Below are 16,327 nucleotides of genomic sequence, written 5' to 3' on the forward strand. Positions count from 1 at the left end.
CTGCAAGGAACATATCGCTCTTCCGTTTCTGAATCCAATGTTCTTGCTGAAAGCATGGAGCTCACTGACTCTTTTAGCCGTTGCCAAGCTCACTAAGAAAAGGGTCTTCAAAGTCATATCTTTAAAAGTGGCCGAGTGCTGAGGTTCGAACCTGTCACTCATAAGGAATCTAAGTACTACATCCAAATTCCAGGCAGGTGATACCTGATAACATCTCTTAGATGTTTCAAAAGACCTAGTAGGTCTTGTAAATCTTTATTGTTGGAGAGATCCAGATTCCTATGTCTGAAAACAGTTGCCAGCATACTTCTGTATCCTTTAATCGTCGGGACAGAGAAGTTACGCTTATTCCTCAGATCTAAAAAGAAGTCGGCAATCTGTGTTATAGAGGTATTGGACGAAGAAACCGAGTTAGCCCTACACCATTCTCTGAATACCTCCCATTTGGACTGATACACCCTAATGGTAGAGGTTCTCCTTCCTCTTGCAATAGCCTTGGCTACCTCCTTCGAAAAGCCTCTAGATCTTGCGAGTTTTTCGATAGTCTGAAGGCAGTCAGACGTAGAGCTTGGAGGTTTTGGTGATTTCTTGCCAAATGGGGCTGTCTGAGAAGATCTGCTCTTAACGGAAGGCTTCTCGGCACGTCCACTATCCACTCCAGTACCTCCGTGAACCAGACCCTCGACGGCCAGAAAGGAGCAATTAGGGTCATCCTGGTCCCCTTTTGAGATACGAACTTTTGCACCATTTTGTATAGGATCTTGAAGGGTGGAAACGCGTAAACATCCATGTGTGTCCAATCCAACAGGAACGCGTCTATGTGAGCTGCCTCGAGATCCGGAACTGGAGAGCAATACGTTCCCAGTCTCTTTGTTTTGGATGTAGCAAATAGATCTATGAGAGGACGACCCCATAATCGCCACAGCTTCTTGCAAACATCCAGATGCAGCGTCCATTCCGTGGACAGAACTTGATCCCTCCTGGTGAGCCTGTCTGCACTCACATTCTTGGCTCCTTGAATGAATCGAGTCAATAAAAGAATCCTCCTTTCCTTTGCCCAAAGGAGTAGAGATCTCGCTAACTCGTACAGAGACTTCGAGTGGGTCCCCCCCTGCTTCGCTATATACGCTAGGGCCGTGGTGCTGTCCGTATTGACCTGAACCACCTTGTCTAGGACCAGATCCTCGAATCCTTTGAGGGCTAAGTGCACCGCTAAGAGCTCCTTCTGATTGATATGAAGAGCCCTCTGTTCCTTTGTCCAAAGCCCTGAGATCTCTCTTTTTCCCAATGTTGCTCCCCACCCCGAATTTGAGGCTTCTGAAAACAACACGAGGTCTGGGTTCTTCTGCTCTAACGAGAGGCCCTCGCTGAGTTTGTGAGCATTGTTCCACCATCGAAGATGTGCTCTGATCGTACTCGTAACGGGAATACTCTCCTTGTCGAGACTGTCTCTCCTCTTCCAATGAGCGCTGAGGTGAAATTGAAGGGAGCGTAGGTGCAGTCTCCCCAGAGATACAAACTTCTCTAGAGACGAGAGGGTTCCCAGAAGACTCATCCGTTCTCTTACTGTAGTGACTTTCTTCTCCATAAAGGCCTCCAGCCTTAGAAGTGCTGACTGAACTCTTGCAGGCGACGGAAAAGCCTGAAAATCCTGACTCCGAATCTCCATCCCCAAATAAAGGATCTTCTGGGATGGAGTCAGCTGTGACTTCTTTGAACTCACTAGAAGTCCCAATTCTTTTGTCAAATCCAGGGTCAACTGAAGGTCCTTCAAACAGCGATCAAACGAGGGAGCTCTTATCAACCAATCGTCCAAGTACAGGGAGGCTCTGATGCCTCTCGAGTGCAGCATGCTCGCCACATTTATCATTAGTTTCGTGAAAATCAGAGGAGCTGTGCAGAGGCCGAAATATAGGGCTCGAAACTGGAGCTTCGTCACGCTGCCGCTCAGGCTACGCTTGCTGCTGCCGCTGACGCTCAGCCTTGCGCCTGCTCCCATCCTGCCGCTTCGCGGTTCGTTCCGCCATTTGGCGAACGTCATCACGCTTGGACTGACGATCGGCTGTATGCTCTTTTAATAGCTGTTGTGAAACAGAGCTCTGCAGAGACAAATCTACCTCAACCTGCCGCTGAGCAGTGAAGCTGGGAGACCGCCTGTGCGATATCACGTCAGTCCCAGAGACAACAGGCTGCCAGTGCGACAACGGGTCTACCACCAAAGACTGACGCCCAGCCGCACTGCCAACAGCCGGTCGATAAGACCGCATCATCGACGAGAGCTGTTGTTTCATGTCCAACAACATAGACCACTTTGGATCACCTTGAGGAGATAATTGTGCAGCCTTTTCTATAGCAAATTTGCCCTCTTCATCGCTCTCCAATTGTTCACCCCTTTCGGGAGAAGAGTACCAGTCCGAAGGGAGAGGCGGAGCATGAACCGTCACACCCGAACCAGATATTAACTCCGCATCCGAATCAATTACTCTATCTCCATCGGAACCCACATTCGAGCGCTTCGCAGGCGAACACTCGTCAAGGGACTGAAAACGTTCAGGTGTCTCCCAATGACTACAGCCTGACTGTTGCAGGGAGGAAACGTGCCGCTGTTCCACTGACTGAACTTTCCTCTTAATCGGTCTGGAGGCTTTACGCCACTTATCGTCACGTGACCCTTCATCTGAAGAAGGGGACAAAGCACTAACCTCCCTTTTTCTATGGTGAGGGTGAGCGACCTGAGCTACGTTAGCAGGATCACTCGAGGGAACGTCTACGCAATTGATGAAGCCTTTCGTTCCCTTTCGCCCTTCGACATAACTTCTCCCCTTCCGGGAGCTTGACAGAGGTCTTAGGCTAGGCGAACGACAGGATCGCGCAAGCGCCCTCCACAACACTTAACACATTCGTCGAACTTTTAACACTTGATTGATCACTAGTACGACCACCTTTAAATAAATTCATTTCTGACATAATTTGTTTTTTGTCCGCCGCTAAAGATTCAACCCTCACACCGAGAGCTTGAATTGCGGACAACATCTCCCTCATCGTAGGTTCTTTAAGCTCTTGATCTACCACTACGGGGGAAGAAATAAGATTAATGACATCAGACCTAGATAAATCCACTACGTCTAATCCTATCTCTCTCTAATTTCTGAGTATAACGTTCATAAGCTACCCACTGACTTTCCGTTAACGAAGAACATTCTTCACACCGATCCCCATAAGCCCATGATTTTCCCCTACATTTAACACAAATTGTGTGCGGATCAACAGAACCTTTAGGAAGGCGAGTCTGACAACCCTTACTACACTTCCTATATAAAGGGGAAGGGTTGGCCATATTGAAAAGTGACGAGAGAAAATTAAACAATAACAAAGGTCAAAATAACTAAACAACCCCAAAATAATAAAGATTTCAAGAAAATTTGAAAAGGAAATCACTAAAGCGAAAGCCAAAAACAAAAAGACAGAGTACATCACCAAATAAACCGCCCAATTGACTGTAAATAGTGAGTGAATTTTCAATGTTCTGGCCAGTATGGTCGGCAGAGAAAATCTGAATAAGTTGGAGTAGTTCTACCTGTAGTCCACCAGGGTGCTAGTGTACACCTGGCATATCTGCGTTAGCCGCGAGTTTTGAATAGTTCTGCCGGAGCGTCAGGGACTTTAGCCATTCTTATATAACCACCGGGTAAGTTTTATGTTTAAAATCATTCTATATATGAGATCTATTTTCATCAACTCAGCATCAGAATTTACCTTAGAGAGTTGACATCGGCACCTTTCAATTAGGCACGACAAAGAAACACCAGAGCTCAGTCTAAGGCCTTTTGCAGAAGGAAACTTGGGCACCTTTAAACTAATCTCGTAACACGTGTTCTGGAAAATGAGAGAAAAATATATTACTGTAGTAGTCCTTGTATGAAACTTTATGTATAAAAACAATTTCTTCTTAAACTTTGCTATTATGTCATTTATGCACATCGCTCTGGACAGCATTTAAAGGCTGGTGATCATAATGCATCATAACTATTACTGTATTAGTCCTTGTGTGAAAGTTTATGTATAAAAACAATTTCTTCTTAAACTCTGCTATTACGTCATGTATGCACATCGCTCTGGACAGTATTTAAAGGCTGGTGATCATAATGCATCATAACTATGTCTCCCACAGCCCAATCTAAGACAGATATTGTGCGACATTTCATCTGGCTTCTTTGGCGGGATATCAAATCGGCCTGAGTAAAGTCCACATACTCTCTTTTTTATCTTTATCTCAAAAGGGCCACATATCCTCAACACTCAATCCCCTATTACTTTGATGTCACACTGGATGACATAGAATTGAGCCATTACTAGTGGCTGTACTTGGGATGTCTGCTAAGATATCACCAAATTGTGAAAATTGACAGAAATTATTCTTTGACATATAATCAATTTCCTCTTCCCCCATCAGTCCAGTTCATTGATGTGAAATAGCCATTGATAATGAATAATTTAATTTCACTGGAGTTTACATATCGAGCTTAATGTCAGCTCTACTCTTGAAATCTTAATCTGTCCCTTTTTAACAATTATTACTATACTAAGATTTTATTTAGTAAAGAAGTGTGTCCTCAATACCCGCTTGAAAAACCTTTCATACCTCATTTTATGCAGTGAAGGCGTATTGACGAAGGTAAGTCCTATTTTTGGGGTGGCTTCATGTATTACCTTAGGACTTTATTGTTAAGGTAAAACAAGGAATCCAATACGACATAATCATACCAAAGAAATATAGTCTTCCATGACTTAAGGCCAATGTATCAATGTGCTAAGCAACAGACTGGGTATGTACAGTATAAGGGAGACCTCACACTTCAGGCTTTATTAAACATGCCACAGCACCTAATTAGACTGCAAAATAATGACATGTCACCCACTAATAATCAATACTAGCACTGAAAACATTGCTTACCAGGGCATTTGCTAGTTTAGTGAACACCATTGGAGCTATATTGAGGACAACAGACATTACTATGAACCTGTACAAACTCCTCCCAAGCTGAAACCCTAGGTGTACTGTTTAGTAATTGGCAGACATGTGCAATAGTCGTCATCTTGAATGTGTCTGTTGAGATGAGATACGTCGAAGATCATCCATCTTCTGAACAAGTCGTCCTTCCGGAACCCTAACAGCCTGACTTGTAATTTTAGAAATGTGCATTTCTCTGTCTCTCTTTTCTAGCATTTTGTTAACCAGAAAGCTAAGTTCCCGGGTTTTTGTCTGAAATAACGTTCGTCGTGGAGGGGTTTTGAATACCCACTATCAGCCCAGATCTTTTGAGATCAGCTCTGTTCCAACCGAGAAAAGGTCCGTCGTTCTTGAAATCGAACGAGGTGACCCTCGATCTGAAGAAATTCCTTGTTAAGGTCCTTTTCCTTTGCAAAGACAATTCCTGTAGTACTCAGGGCTTGAATCTTGCCATCATTATTTTATAGAAACTTACCAGCAGATTGGAGTGACCTGGATTAAGCCTGTGAGGCTGGTCTTTTGCAAGCTGCCTCTAATACCGTATAGAGCTTAAGCTTATAATTGAAAAATTCTTTTTAAATGTGGTTGAGAGACTACTAATTCCCAGGAAGCAAAGTGTTAGCTGCCTTTGCATTCACATTAGCTTTATCCACTACGGATAAGGGAAAAGAGAGTTACTATAAAGAAACTCCTTCTCTTCAAAATTCTCCCATTCAAAATATGCAGGTACACGATGTCTTGTCTTAAATTTTGCCACTGCAAAGTTCTAAAATGCCTCAAATATAGGTTTGTACAGTAACACAAGATTCCCAGCACTGCAAGGTTCTCGGATTGGAATTTGAAAAGAACAGCAGCAACAAAGGAACTCCTGGGAATGTCAAATCCTTGGGAAGAACCACCATACTGGATTGATGCCTCAACTATCGTGGCAATAATTGAGGTATCCACTGTGCATGCAACCGTGCCCATTCCAAATGGAACGGTAGCCTGTTCAGTGGAGACCCGAGCCTGAGCTTCGCTATAAAGTGAGCCAAACCCTGGGAAAGGACTCTAGGGTAAGACAACCTCCTGTTCTAGATATAATCATCAGTGATGTAAAATTTTGGTCCACCAAGACCTACTTATCAAAACCCCTGGCTGCCTGATTTAGTGGATTTGAGTAAATGATATCTTGGAGATCCTTATTTGGTAAGTAATCCATGGAGTAAGAAATCTTAACAAATCTATTGCCTACAAATAGGGCAATTTTTAGGTCCCCAAAGAGGAAAAATGTTTGCTTCGACACCGAGTGTGGCACCACCTACGGTTGGCAGGGCTTTTGCACCCCATCTGGTTACACCTTACTTTGCTCATCTGTAATGTAAAAGGTTGTACTGTACAGGAAAGCATTATTTATTAGTATCCCAAAGAGGAAGACTACCAACCTTCACCATCCCAAGGGAAAAGGCTACACGCTATAACTCAACTTCTTATTACGTACAGGATATATGACAAATTCGGAGATAATTTGTATTTTTCCTTACCATACAAACCTTAGCTATTTACATTGGATTTACTTTCGGCGTAGCTGAAATTGACGAGCCAATAGATTTTAACGAGGGTTAACTACCCCCGCGCTAGTTAGCGGGGGTAGGGGAAGGGGTAGCTTACTACCCCTCCCCCCCACACACCGGTGATTTGTCTCACTTCACTTAGAGGTAGGACTTGACTTGGGAGACAGGGCTGGCAGGCAAATATGTGTAAATAGCTAAGGTTTGTATGGTTAGGAAAAATACAAATTATCTCCAAATTTGTCATTTGTTCCGTAACCAAAATACAAACCACGCTATTTACATTGGGTGACTTACCCCTTAGGAAGGGTGGAAAGTCCCCAGCCTTACTGGCTTTGGCTTTACCCGGGGACTCCGACTGCACCTCACAAGTTCCTTGCTCCGCAAGGAACGTGTGGCCTACGTAAGTTGTGTGTGGAAAAAAGAGCGTGACTCGTCCTAGGAAGTTGACCTTGAGTCCTTAGATAGGAATCTAGGCTAGGACATTCCCAATACCACCTCGTCAGGGTATGAGGGACGCGACAGTATTAAGCTTAATACTAGGAACACAAGGGAGCATGGTTTACCTGCAGAGGTTGAGGTCAGCTATGCGGAGACCAGGATGCTGCTTTCCCCAAGAGAGGGGAGGATGAAGAAAGAAGTAAGGGCCAGACATACTCTTTCATTCACGCAGACTAAAACCGGGTAACAACGCCCTCAACCTACTTCTACTTGTCCATCAAGGAGCCTGAGGTTAGACCAGCTGTTGTGCAGCCACCACGGGGCCGATAGATAATGTATCGAGGCTCCTGTGGGTCACGTCCTGCAGGTAGTGGGCTGTGAAGGTCGTTTGACGCCTCCAGACCCCAGCTTGAAGCACCTGCGTCACAGAGAAGTTTCTCTTGAAGGCCAGGGACGTAGCGATGCCCCTGACATCGTGTGCCCTAGGATGACGTGACGGAGGAGGGTCCGGATTCAAGGCGTGGTGGATGACCCTTCGAATCCAAGCCGAGATGGTGTTCTTGGTGACCCTCCTCTTCGTCCTGCCTGTGCTAACAAACAATGCTTGCACGCGAGGACGAACTGCAGCTGTCCTCTTCAAGTAATGCCTCAGACTCCTCACTGGGCATAATAGCAGATGGTCTGGGTCGCTTGTTACAGAACGGAGACTCGTGACCCTGAAAGAGTCGAACCGTGGGTCCGGCACTCCAGGGTTCTGAGTCTTGGCAACAAACTCAGGGACGAACCTGAACGTTACCTCCCCCCATCCCCTTGAATGGGCGATGTCGTACGAGACACCATGAAGTTCACTAACTCGTTTGGCAGAGGCCAACGCGAGTAGGAAAGCCGTCTTCCAAGTCAGGTGGCGATCAGAGGCCTGGCATAATGGTTCGAAGGGAGGTCTCTTAAGAGCCCTGAGAACCTAAACCACGTTCCATGAAGGAGGTCTCACTTCCGACTGAGGGCAGGTAAGCTCATAGCTACGTATAAGTAGAGAGAGTTCCAGCGAGGAAGAAATGTCCATTCCTTTCAGCCTAAAAGCCAGGCTTAATGCCGAGCGATAGCCTTTCACCGCCAAGACCGAAAGGCGCATTTCCTCCCGCAAATAAACGAGAAACTCCGCTATTGCTGGAATAGTGGCATCGAGTGGAGAGATACCCCTCCCACGACACCAACCACAGAAGACTTCGCCTGGTAGACTCCCGCAGAGGACTTTCGCAGGTGCCGAGACATCCTCTCTGCAACCTGTTGCGAAAAGCCTCTCTCCGTGAGGAGACGCTGGATAGTCTCCAGGCGTAAAGCCGAAGCGAAGCTACGGCTTTGTGGAAGATGTTGCAGTGTGGTTGTCTGAGTAGCTCGTGTCGTGGGGGAAGCTCTCTCGGGAGCTCCGTCAGGAGCTGCAGAAGGTCCGGGAACCATTCCGCGTGATGCCATAGCGGAGCTATCAGAGTCATAGACAGGTTGACCGATAGTCTAGTCCTGTTGAGCACCCTTCTCATCAGACAAAACGGTGGGAAGGCGTACACGTCGATGTTGTCCCACCGTTGTTGGAAAGCATCTTGCCAGAGAGCCTTGGGGTCCGGGACTGGGGAGCAGTACAGGGGCAGCTTGAAATTCAAGGCTGTCGCGAACAGATCCACCGTCGGGAACCCCACAAAGTCAGGACTTTGTTGGCTATCTGAGGATCCAAAGACCACTCGGTACTCACTATCTGCGAAGCCCTGCTCAGACTGTCGGCGAGCACATTCCTCTTGCCAGGAATGAAGCGAGCTGATAGTGTTATCGAGTGGACTTTGGTCCACCTCAGAATCTCTACTGCAAGATGGGATAGCTGATGTGAAAAAGTACCTCTCTGCTTGTTGATATAAGCCACTACCGTGGTGTTGTCGCTCATCACCACCACGGAGTGACCCGCCAGGGTCCGTTGGAATTGTTGAAGAGCCAGGAATACGGCCTTCATCTCTAGCAGGTTGATGTGCAGGTACTTTTCTGATTCTGACCAAAGGCCTGAGGTCCTCTGGTTCAGAATGTGAGCCCCCCACCCTTCTTTTGACGTGTCCGAAAACAGCGTCAATTCCGGGGAGAGGACGAGAAGACCCACTCCCTTTCGCAGGTTCTTGTCGACCAGCCACCACCGCAGGTCCGCCTGTTCCGAGGGTCCTATCGGGACCAGAAAGTCCGGGGAATCGGATCCTTGACTCCATTGGGACTTGAGCCGACATTGCAGGGATCTCATCCTGAGACGGCCGTTTGGAACCAGACGGGCCAGGGAGGCTAGGTGACCTAAAAGACACAACCACGATTGGGCTGGAAGCTCTTCCCGCCTGAGGAAGGGTTTCGCCACCCTCCTCAGCCTTGCTATCCTGTTGTCTGATGGAAAGGCTTTGTAGAGATTGGTGTCTAACAACATGCCTAGATAAACCAGTCGCTGGGACGGCTACAGAGAGGACTTCTCGGGATTTACCAAGATCCCCAGATCTTGGCAAAGTCCCAGGAGCCTGTCTCGGTGTCGAAGAAGAGTCGACTCCGAGTCTACCAGGATCAGCCAGTCGTCCAGATATTGGAGGAGACGGATGCCGTTCCTGTGCGCCCAAGACGAAATCAGGGTAAACACTCTGGTGAACACCTGAGGTGCTGTGGAGAGACCGAAGCACAGCACCTTGAACTGGTAGGTCTTGCTGTCTAAGCTGAATCTCAAGTACTTCCTGGAAGACAGATGGATTGGGATCTGGAAGTACGCATCCTTCAGATCCAGTGTGCACATGAAGTCTTGTGGTCTCACCGCAAGTCTGACCGTGTCCGCTGTCTCCATGCTGAATGGAGTTTGCTTGACAAACTTGTTCAGAGCTGAGAGGTCGATGACAGGTCTCCAGCCTCCAGACGCCTTCTTTACAAGAAAGTCGACTGAAGAAGCCTGGGGAGCCGTCGACTGAAGAAGCCTGGGGAGCCGTCGACGACCTCCTGGAGAGCATCCTTCTTGAGCATGGTCTCGACTTCTGCCCGAAGGGCTTGCCCCTTTGCCGATCCCATGGCATAGGAGCTCAACGACACTGGATTCGTTGTCAGGGGAGGTTGAGATGTCGTGAATGGGAAGCGATAACCTTGGCCAATCACGGAGATCGTCCAAGAATCGGCCCCATGTTGCTGCCACCTGTGCACACAACTTTGAAGGCATCCCCCCACAGCTGGACACGTGGGGGGACTGCCACTCCTAGCGTGTACGGCTGCGGCCGCTCCCTCTAGGAGTCTTGCCTCCCCTGGAGGACTTACCGCCCCTCTTGTCCTTGGCAGGAAAGGGCTGGGGCTTAGACACCACTTTCTCAGCTGCCGGCGCCTGCTTCGGTGTCCTGCGAGGCTGCTGCTGATGTTGCTGCGGAGCTGGAGGCTTGTAGGGCCGAGATGCAAGGGCCCTTTGGAGGAGGGAGTCCTGGCTAGACTTCCTCCACCTCTCAGCTGTGCGTTCCATATCTTGGGGCTCAAACAAACTTCCCCCAAGGATGGATGAGTGTCTGAGCCTGCAGACATCCACGGCGGGGACCTACGGGTGGATCTTCTCGGTCACCGCATCACGACGCTTCAGCACCGAGTTGGCCCACAGGTTGATAACCTGGTGTGCCAGGAACTCGATGGAGCGAGTGCCCGAGAGAAAAGGTCTCCAGGTCCTTCCTATTGCTCTCCTTCGGAGCGCAATAAGATGCCCAGAGAACCCAGCCAGACATCCAGCCACGAAGTGGCCTGCATGGTACACTTCGCGACCTTCTCCTGGCTAAGGATCTCCGACACCGAGAATGTCACCTGCCGGGCGGAGAGCTTCTCAAGTGGAACTCCCCTAGTAAGCTCTTCCACCGAATGGTGGAGGGGAAGAGCGAGGCTAGACTTCCCCATGATCTTAAAATGCCTCCTCTGCTGCAGACGAGGAGATGGGAGGAGTCTGTTCCTGGCAGAGGAACGACTGGAGGAGGCGAGGTCTGCTAGCTGAGCGTTGGCCTGTCTCTGGCACTCTTCACCCCCTAGGACTAGGGCAGGGCTGCACTGGCCTTTGGGGACTTCTGAGTTCCATAGACCTGATCCAGGACCGTGTCCTTGCCCTCACGAGGGGCGATCTCTGGGTCCTTGAACCTGTTGAGCTGCCTCATCAGGCCCAAGACCTGCCAGAAGGCATGCTCAGACTCGTGCTGCTCTCCTCCCTGCGGACTGGCAGCTAAGTCTCCTGTCCCCGGAAGCTCTTCCTGGGGAGATACGTGGACGTTCTCCCGGGGTCTGGCTGGTTCCTGACAAATTCGCGAAGAGGACTTCGGAATTGTCTTGGAGTCCTTGGGTTCCCTCCTGGCCGGGATACAAGACTCCAGCAAAGAGGTCTTGAAGGTACCTTCCACGCGAGACGATTCCCCTCCACGAGGAGGAGACTCCCACCTTGGTGCCAAGGGAGAGACCGCCGCCTCGCTGGATTCTCCTGAGGACGGAAAGGCCTCGTCCACAGGAGAAGGAGAAAACGACTGCGAAGGGGATGGAGCCTTCCTGGCGGACCTCTTAGGAACCAACTTCTCCCAGGGAGAAGTCACCACGAAGTCCACTCCTCTCCTTCTCTTCAGCGGGGCAAGGCCGTCGTTGGCTTGAGTCCTAGATCGGCGAGTGCCGGCTTCATAGCCTTCACTAACGCCCGCATCAGAGGACCAAACCAGGACTGCCGAGATACGGACACAGAGTCCGTACTGTAATTCCCACTGGAGGGAAGGGGATTGCCTGACCCTTCAGAGTGGACGCAACTGGGCCTACCTGCAAAAAAGAAGGGGAAGAAAGTTGCCTTGACCTCTCCGACAATTCTTCCTTGTCCTGCGGAGATAAACGAGCGCGGGAGCGATCGCGCGCAGGCGCGTTGGCGAAGGAACGCACGGGCGCACAGGAGATCGCTGAGAGCCAGGAGAAAAGTACAGCGCAGGGGAACAATGGTGTCCTGGAGACCTGTGACACGTGGGCGAGCGATGGCGAGTCGGCGAACGATAGCGCGCTGGTGAGCGATGGCGCATTGGAGAGCAATGGCGCGTATAACGCGCAGGCGAACGACTGCGCGTGGGCGAGCTGATCGCAGGAGACCTATATCTGTCAAGATCCGGGTGGCGCTGACGCGTAGAAGAGCGCTTGCGCGCAGGCGGTCAGGAGATCGCGGGACTCAGGGGAACGCTGACGCGCTGGAGATCGCTGACGCGCAGGAGATCGCTGACGTGCTGGAGATCGCTGACGAGTTGGAGATCACTGACGCGCTGGAGATCGCTGGCGCGCAGGAAGACGACGTGTAGATTGCTGCGCAGGAGCAAGAGGCGCGACGCGCAAAGGCGAACGCTCGCGAACGGGCTCAGGAAGGGAAGGCGCGTGGGCGTGCCGGAACTCTGGATGTACGCGCATGAGACCGAGCTCGTTGCTGCGCAGGAGACTGTGCGCGTTGCTGCGCAGGAGACCGTGCGCGTTGCTGCACAGGAGAAGGATGACGAGCAGGAACGCGTGGGTGAGGAGGAGTTAAATCCTTGCCCGCATCCAGATCCGGAGATCTAGGGCGCGTGGGCGAGCGTGGGTGCGCAGGGCGCATGTCAGGAACTGGATGCGCAGGTGCGCGCTGACGAGCAGGAGATCTTGTGCGCTCAGGTGACCGTTGGCGCGCTGGGCGCGTAACAGGAACAGGAGGTTGTATGTTGTCCGCAGGAGAGCGCTGGCGAGCAGGGGGGCGTTGCCCATCAGGAGAGCGCTGGCGAGCAGGGGAGCGCTGACGAACAGGAGAGCGCTGGCGAGCAGGGGAGCGCTGATGAACAGAAGAGCGCTGGTGAGCAGGGGAGCGCTGACGAACAGGAGAGCGCTGGCGAGGTGAGTCAGGAGACTGCAAAGATGGAGAACGCTTACGCGCTACTGCGCGTTCACAGGGCACGCAGGGGAACCCTGACGCGCAAGGGAAGCCCCCACACCGTGGGAGACATCCCTTTGCCCCGAAGGGACCGGTGCCGGTCGGCTGACGAGTTCAGGAGTCTGCTGACCATCTGCGCAGGAGGTGGAAGGTCTGGCAGGCATAGGAGATCGCAAACGATCCCCGGAGAGGTCTAAGGACGCGGCTGCTACAGTCTGCTCCCGGCGAGGAGGATCCTCATCGGAGGACGGAGGAGGAGACGACTCGAAGAGGCGCCTCTTGACACCCTTATAGGGAGACGGGAGGCCCCTGCGACGAAGAGGACGACGAGCCTTACGGCGAAGGCGGCCACGAGGGAGGTCATCAGGATCGTCGGTCCTCCGAAGAGGAGTCTCAGTCAGAGCGCTCCCACGAGGGGGAGACGTAGCCGCAGGAGAGACCGTGGGAACCACCTCCCCCTTCGAAGGATGTTCGGAAGGGGGAGGAGAGCCTTCAGCAACGTCAGCAACATCAGGAGCCGCAGAAGTTTGACCAGACCCGTCGGAAGCCTCTGCCACCACGACGTCAACGATAGACAGAGGATCTACCTCTGCTATCACCGGCGACTGCTTGACAGCGGGCCCCCAACTGAATAAGGTCAAACAAGGCTTCCTTGGAGGGCAGGCCCTTAAACCCCAAGGAAGCCCAAAGCTGATAAAGATCATCGTTAGAGACAGAGTTATCAACGTTATCAAAATCCTCCCCCAGGGGAGGAGGGGGAGCCGCCCCGCTATGGGAGGTGACGCCCTCTCCCGCACCTCGAGTTCAGGAAACAGAACAAGGGTCTGCGCTACCACTCGGAGGCCTCTCACGAGATGCCGGACGAGTGGGAGCTTCAGAGGAGGTTTGGGCGGCGGAAGAAGAGTCCCTAGAGCCTTCCTCCTTCAAGGCAGCCCCTGAAGGAGAACGGTCTCTTGGACTTCTTCTTACGCCGGCGGGCAAACCTCTCCCACTGGGAGGCAGACCACTCCCTACACTCACTGCACATATTTTCCCTGTCACACCGTCGGCCTCGACACTGCGGGCAAAGGGTGTGAGGATCGGTATCCACCGCCGACATGAAGGTACCGCAAGGGCGGCCGGCGATCCCAGGGCACTTGCGCGTGATGAATACCAAAGGGCGAGGCCAACTTCCAAACACACAGCTGAGGAAAAGCAAAGAAAAAGATTAAGGCTGTCAACAACGAGGACGATAGACAGACACGTCTGCACATCGTCCGAGACAAAGGTGAGGTGAGACAAATCACCGGTGTGTGGGGGGAGGGGTAGCTTGCTACCCCTTCCCCTACCCCCGCTAACTAGCGCGGGGGTAGTTAACCCTCGTTAAAATCTATTGGCTCGTCAATTTCAGCTACGCCGAAAGTAAACCCAATGTTAATAGCGTGGTTTGTATTTCGGTTACGGAACAATGAGAGATTAAGAGATAAATTCTACCAGGTAACTTATTTACCTTTTGAAGTCTGACCATTTCTCTCAACAACACATTGGGTAGTTGAAAACCACAGGCTCAACTCTTGGGTGATCCTGGCTATGACAAAATGACAAACTTATAACAGAGTTTGTATTTTTCCTAACATACAAACCCAAATTCTTTACTATAGGAGATATTCTAGCGCGAGCTGGAAAATACGGCAGAAAAACCTTAACAAGGTCGTTAACGACCGGACAGGTACTTACCCACCTGTTGGTGGTGGGGGACCGCCAGTCGGTAGCTGCTGTTTACCTTCAATCGGATTCTAGTTAGGACTATCCTAGGGGGCGGCGATGGAGGGAAGATTTGAGGAAAGAATTCGGGTTTGTATGTTAGGAAAAATACAAACTGTTATAAGTTTGTCATTTGTTCCTACACAAAATACAAACCCTCATTCTTTACTATAAGAGACTTAGTCTTAAGGCCAGGGTGGCCAAGGAGTACCCTATCTTTAGGGAAGATAGTCCTCAGACTAGACTCTTTTGAAGCAACAATCTTCCGAATTCTTTCTTTGTAGATCCCCAGAATCTCAGTATGACTGAAGGTTTGCAACTCTGTGGAAACAAATGTTTCAGGATGAAGTAGGTCAGGAACATTCGACTCGGACCCCTTCAAACTTAGGATTCGCACGACCTTGCCAAGGGGAAACCTCGTGACCACGAGTATAACTTATACTCTGTGAGAGGAATCAGATGAGTATCGTACCTTATTTCCATTGGCGAGTCCAGCCGAAACTGGATACAGGCTAGGATCCCCAGATGTGGGGGAGAAAGAGACGAAGTAGATCAAAGGATGTCCTTCTTAAAACCTAGTGTAACCCAGAATCCACAACCAATGGTTACTGGCCCCTGAAAGGGCGTAAGGTAGTAACAGCATTTGTTGACCTGTCACAATAGGCCCTATAAAACGGGTGTCTAGAGACCTATGTGTCACGTTGCTCAAAAAGTGAGCAGTGAATGTAGATTGGCGCTTCCAGACCCCAACACTTGGGAGACTGAGAAAAAACTCTTAAAATGCCAGAGAGGCAGCCACTCCCCAACTTGATGGGCTCTGGGTTGTGCTGCCTCTGGGTCTCCATGAAAAGACCTCGCAATAAATTTCTTAAGTCAGAAAGAGATGGTGTTGCGAGAGATTCCCTTGTTTACCGTGTTGGAACAAGGAAGAGATGACGGAGACGTGGTCTGAAAAGTCTGGTGAGCCTCAGATGTTTCTTTGACGCCCTGACTGGCTACAGTAACGACTGGACTGCATCCTGAGTTACCTAATACTGTAAGAGTGGATATTCTCCAAATCTCCCATTGGTAGATGAAGGATTATAAGTCTAGCCACCAAGCCCGGTACGAAGTTGCGAGACACTTGGCCCCCCCCCTCTCTTAGAATGGGTGGCGTAAGAGACCATGAAGCCCACTGACCCTTTAAGTGGAGGACAGAGGTACGAGGAAGACGGTCTTAAGGTTCAGAGAGCAGTCTGAGGCCCTTAAGGGCACATAGGCCAGACTCTTCAGCGAATGTAAGACACGTCACAAGGAGATGGTCTAATCTCAAGTGGGGGCAAGATCACTCCAACACCGAAACAACCAAGGTGAAGTCTTCTGAGGTGGAGAGGTCAACCCTTCCTCCGTCTACGGATGAGGTTCAAGGCTGTGCAATAGCTTTTAATTGCCGCGACAGAGAGAAGCTTTCCTCACTGAGGAACAAAAGGAAGTTAGGGAACTACTGATCCTTCCCTTAGATGATCCAATTGCTTCACATAGTCGCTGTTGTAGCGGTTAAGAAGTCCATTGTCTTAGCCCCAGCAGTTAGGACTTCTTGTAGGAACTGCCTAGAGTTTGGTTTACAAGTCCTCGTGGCTCGCAAGGTAACCGACTGTATCAGACCACGAG

At 50.3% G+C, this 16,327-nt stretch overlaps 1 protein-coding gene across 6 annotated transcripts in view; it reads right to left on the bottom strand.

Moving 5' to 3' along the window:
• The window catches only part of LOC137656536 (E3 ubiquitin-protein ligase FANCL-like), a 102,860-nt gene that overhangs the window by 39,260 nt on the left and 47,273 nt on the right, over positions 1–16,327 (bottom strand). For 4 of the 6 annotated variants that reach the window (XM_068390715.1, XM_068390725.1, XM_068390712.1 and 1 more), the window contains one exon: positions 3,757–3,876. The exons of the other annotated variants lie outside the window; for them this stretch is intronic. In XM_068390715.1, the coding sequence (XP_068246816.1) occupies positions 3,757–3,876 (120 nt within the window). The remainder of the gene's footprint in view (positions 1–3,756; positions 3,877–16,327) is intronic. 6 annotated transcript variants of the gene reach the window in all.

Source organism: Palaemon carinicauda, chromosome 1, assembly GCF_036898095.1.
Source record: "Palaemon carinicauda isolate YSFRI2023 chromosome 1, ASM3689809v2, whole genome shotgun sequence".
NCBI lineage: Eukaryota > Metazoa > Arthropoda > Malacostraca > Decapoda > Palaemonidae > Palaemon > Palaemon carinicauda.